This window comes from Mandrillus leucophaeus, unplaced genomic scaffold (genome assembly GCF_000951045.1).
Source record: "Mandrillus leucophaeus isolate KB7577 unplaced genomic scaffold, Mleu.le_1.0 Scaffold313, whole genome shotgun sequence".
Taxonomy (NCBI): Eukaryota; Metazoa; Chordata; class Mammalia; order Primates; family Cercopithecidae; genus Mandrillus; species Mandrillus leucophaeus.
Genome location: NW_012103288.1, coordinates 1880924 through 1884193, shown reverse-complemented (window position 1 = coordinate 1884193; position 3270 = coordinate 1880924). Strand labels below are relative to the sequence as shown.

The 3270-nt window shown below is 54.3% G+C and overlaps 1 protein-coding gene across 3 annotated transcripts in view; it reads right to left on the bottom strand.

Moving 5' to 3' along the window:
- VDR (vitamin D (1,25- dihydroxyvitamin D3) receptor) overlaps positions 1-3270 on the bottom strand; it is a 69202-nt gene that overhangs the window by 14828 nt on the left and 51104 nt on the right. For all 3 annotated transcript variants that reach the window (XM_011987667.1, XM_011987668.1, XM_011987666.1), the window contains 2 exons: positions 872-1056; positions 496-616 (listed from right to left, as the gene is read on the bottom strand). In XM_011987667.1, the coding sequence (XP_011843057.1) occupies positions 496-616; positions 872-1056 (306 nt within the window). The remainder of the gene's footprint in view (positions 1-495; positions 617-871; positions 1057-3270) is intronic.

The following is a 3270-nucleotide window of genomic DNA, read 5'->3' as shown; positions in this document are numbered from 1 at the left end:
AAGGAAGGAAGGAAGGAAAGCATGATGCCTCCCAGACTCTCAGTTGAGCTGGAGGGGACAGGTCCTCCAGGGCCAGAGTGGTCCCCAGAGCTCAGGTGGAAGGTGGGCCGCAATGGGACCAACACATTCTCCTTCCCACTCCAAATTTCACCTTCTGAAGGGCCCAGGATTAAAATATCACTTAAAGGAAGCAGGTCACCTCCAGGGAGGGGGCCATGGGCTGAAGCCTGGCTTAGAGGAAAGAGCATGGGCCCGGGAGCCCGATGCTGTACAGCTGGAATCCCAGCTTGGCCTCTTCCCCAGTGTGGGCCTTTGGGCAAGTCACCCCCTTCTGTAACAGACGGGCTGTTTTGAGGACATTGCATGGCACACAGTATGTATGTAAGTTTCCATTAGGGAGCCTTCCACCTCCTTCCATCCAGCAGCCCCAGGGCAGGTGGGGTGGACTCCTCGCCCCCGCTCCCTTACTCCATGGAGGACTGAAGTCCTGCTTACCTGGAGAGGTGATATAGTGATCTGAGCAGCAGGAGGAGGAGTCCCCAGAGAAGCTGGGAGTGTGGCTCGAGTTGGGCTTGGAAGGATGGCTCCCTCCACCATCATTCACACGAACTGGAGGCTGGAAGGGAAAGATGGGGTCTCAGACCCACATTTTGGGGTCACTTTCCTACCTTGGCCCTGATCTCTGATAGGAATGACTTTGAGGAAGGTCTATGGAAAGGCGAAGTCTCTCAGTGCCAGCGGTCAGAGCAGCCTCCGTCCCTACCCCAGTTCTGTTCAGGATGTCCCCTGCCCTCTGTCCCTACTCCCTGGGCCCCGGTTCCACTAGTGCTTCTCCTCTGGACCGATTCATCCTCCCAGCAGGCAGACATACCCGGAACTGGCAGAAGTCAGAGTAGGTGGGGTCGTAGGTCTTATGGTGGGCGTCCAGCAGGATGGCAATGATGCGCTGCTGCTCCTCAGACAGCTTGGGCCGCAGACTGTCCTTCAAGGCCTCCTCCTCCTTCCGCTTCAGGATCATCTCCCGCTTCCTCTGCACCTCCTCATCTGTCAGGATGACTGTGGGGTGGGAAGGGGAGTCAGGAGGGCCAGCCAGCAGCTCCTCCAGAAAACCTTCCTCCTGTGGTTGTGGGTAAAGGTCTGAGATAGGAGGGGCTTTAACACTCGGGGCTCCCTCGGGGGTCCTCCTGTCACAGGGACTCCCACTGCACTGTGTGAAGAAAAATTGGGTTTGCTATGGTGGAAAGGAAGGTACACGCAAGAAGAAGAAAAAGACAATTTGAGAGGCGGGATGGTCTGGGCTTTAGGGAGTCAGGGGTTCTCAAGAATGAGTTGTGGGACCTTGGGCAAACTCTCTGGGCTTTTGTTCTTTTGTTTGTAAAATGAGAGATTTGGACCATATAAGCTCTTCCAAGGTTACTTTCTTGTACCTTCCTCCATAAAGTGTGTGTGTGTGTCTGTGTGTGTGTGTGTGTGTGTGTGTGTGTGTGTGTACATGCAGGTGGGAGAAGTAATAACACCTGCCTCAAAGGATCAACTGATTTGAGAACTGGATGCATGCCCGGCCCAGAGCAGATGCTCACGAAATGTTAGTTCTCATCTCTCCCCTATCCTGATGTTCCATGAACCTGAAGAAGACATCAGAGTGGAGAAAGGATGCCAGAGCTCTCACAGCGCTGGAAGTGAGATGTAGAGAGGACGCCTCTGTGTGGCTATCTCCACATCCAAGTTTCCAGACATGGGACTGTGGAATATAGAAAGACTAGGCCTCTTTGGTTCTCTGCAAAACCACTCCTCCTCCAGCCTGTACAGCCTTGACATTTCTGTCCATGGAAGTTTTCAAGTCCTCTTGAAGGCCCCAAAGGGTGAGGCCTTGCAGCTCTAATCTTGGAAGTTCTTTACAGCCACTAATCAGGGTGTTGGGCTGTAGAGAGCTCCAACACCACCTGCAGGCTTGTGCCTGCCTCCCTGTGCTGGGGTAGCTGTGGGGGTTGGGGGGATGCTGGGAGCAGAGGTGCCTGGCACAGCGGCTGGGCAAACAGACCTCCTGGTTGTGGCTTGCTGAGCGCTGATGGCAGGAGTGGGCACCGGGGCCCTTGGCCTGTAGCTACTTGCTCGGTGCTGGTGCTGCCAGGGCATCTGCCCACAGAACTGGGGAGTTTCACAAGAGCAGGGAAAGGAACCAGAAGCCCAGGGTGGGTGAGTTCCAGGCTTCGAGAAAGGTCCATTGGCCCAGGCCCTCAGGTAGGGGGAGGACGAGATAAGTTGGTGGGGAGTGAGGAAGAGCCTATGCTGGGTGGGAGTGGACAGCCAGTGCCACAGGCATGGCAGGAAAGCGAGTGTTACTGCAAGAGATGACGCTTCCCTCTACGGGGAGCCTGGGAGTAGACCACGCCCAGGTGACTGACTCACCTGCCCTAACAGATGCCAACTCTCCTCCCACAGTGGGTGTCTGCACAGACCCTACCAGGTCAGGCAGGGTGGGAGAGGAAGGGGCAGGGAGCATCCAGGGAAGGCAATGGGGGTAAGCCCTCACTTGGGGAGCCCAAGATTAGGTGTCTTGTCTTTCCTGCTCACCTGGGGACCAGAGGAGTTAGGGAGGCCTGTTTCTGCCAGCCACACCATGGTGTCTACAGGCATGTAGCTCAGCCTGACTGGACTTTGCTAACTGTCCAGTGATTCTGTGAGGCCATTCTCCTGCCCAGATACTTTTCCCGGCCCCTACTGCTGACCACGTCCAAACTAAAGTTGGCTTCTTACTAACTTTCCTACTTCATGTCTTAGTGCTTCTGGACACAGCCTCTGTTCTGGGCACACTGGCATTGCTGCTGGCCTGGGAACATGGCCTGCTCATACTTGCCCCTGCATTTCCAGTTGTGCTGGGTGCCTGTCCAGCTGGGTCTCCTCTCCCCAGTACCTGTATGAGTTCTATCAGTTCTTCAGTGCCTACATCATAGCCATCTTTTTCTGTGAAGCATTTTTTGATTGCCCTGAACTGCACCGAGCCTCGTTTTCTTCTGCTGAGCCTCATTTCCTATGCCTGTGACATATTTAGTCTTTCCCACACACATTGACACCCAATTATCTTCTGCTCTGTAAGACTCATGGTTAGCACAGGTTTCAATTCATTACCTATGGAGGGAGCCCAAGAAGTTCAAGGTCTCTTTCTCTAGATTACAAGTTACTTAAGGGCAGGGTCCATGTCTTACAATTCTTTCCTTCCTTCCTTCCTTCCTTCCTTCCTTCCTTCCTTCCTTCCTTCCTTCCTTCCTT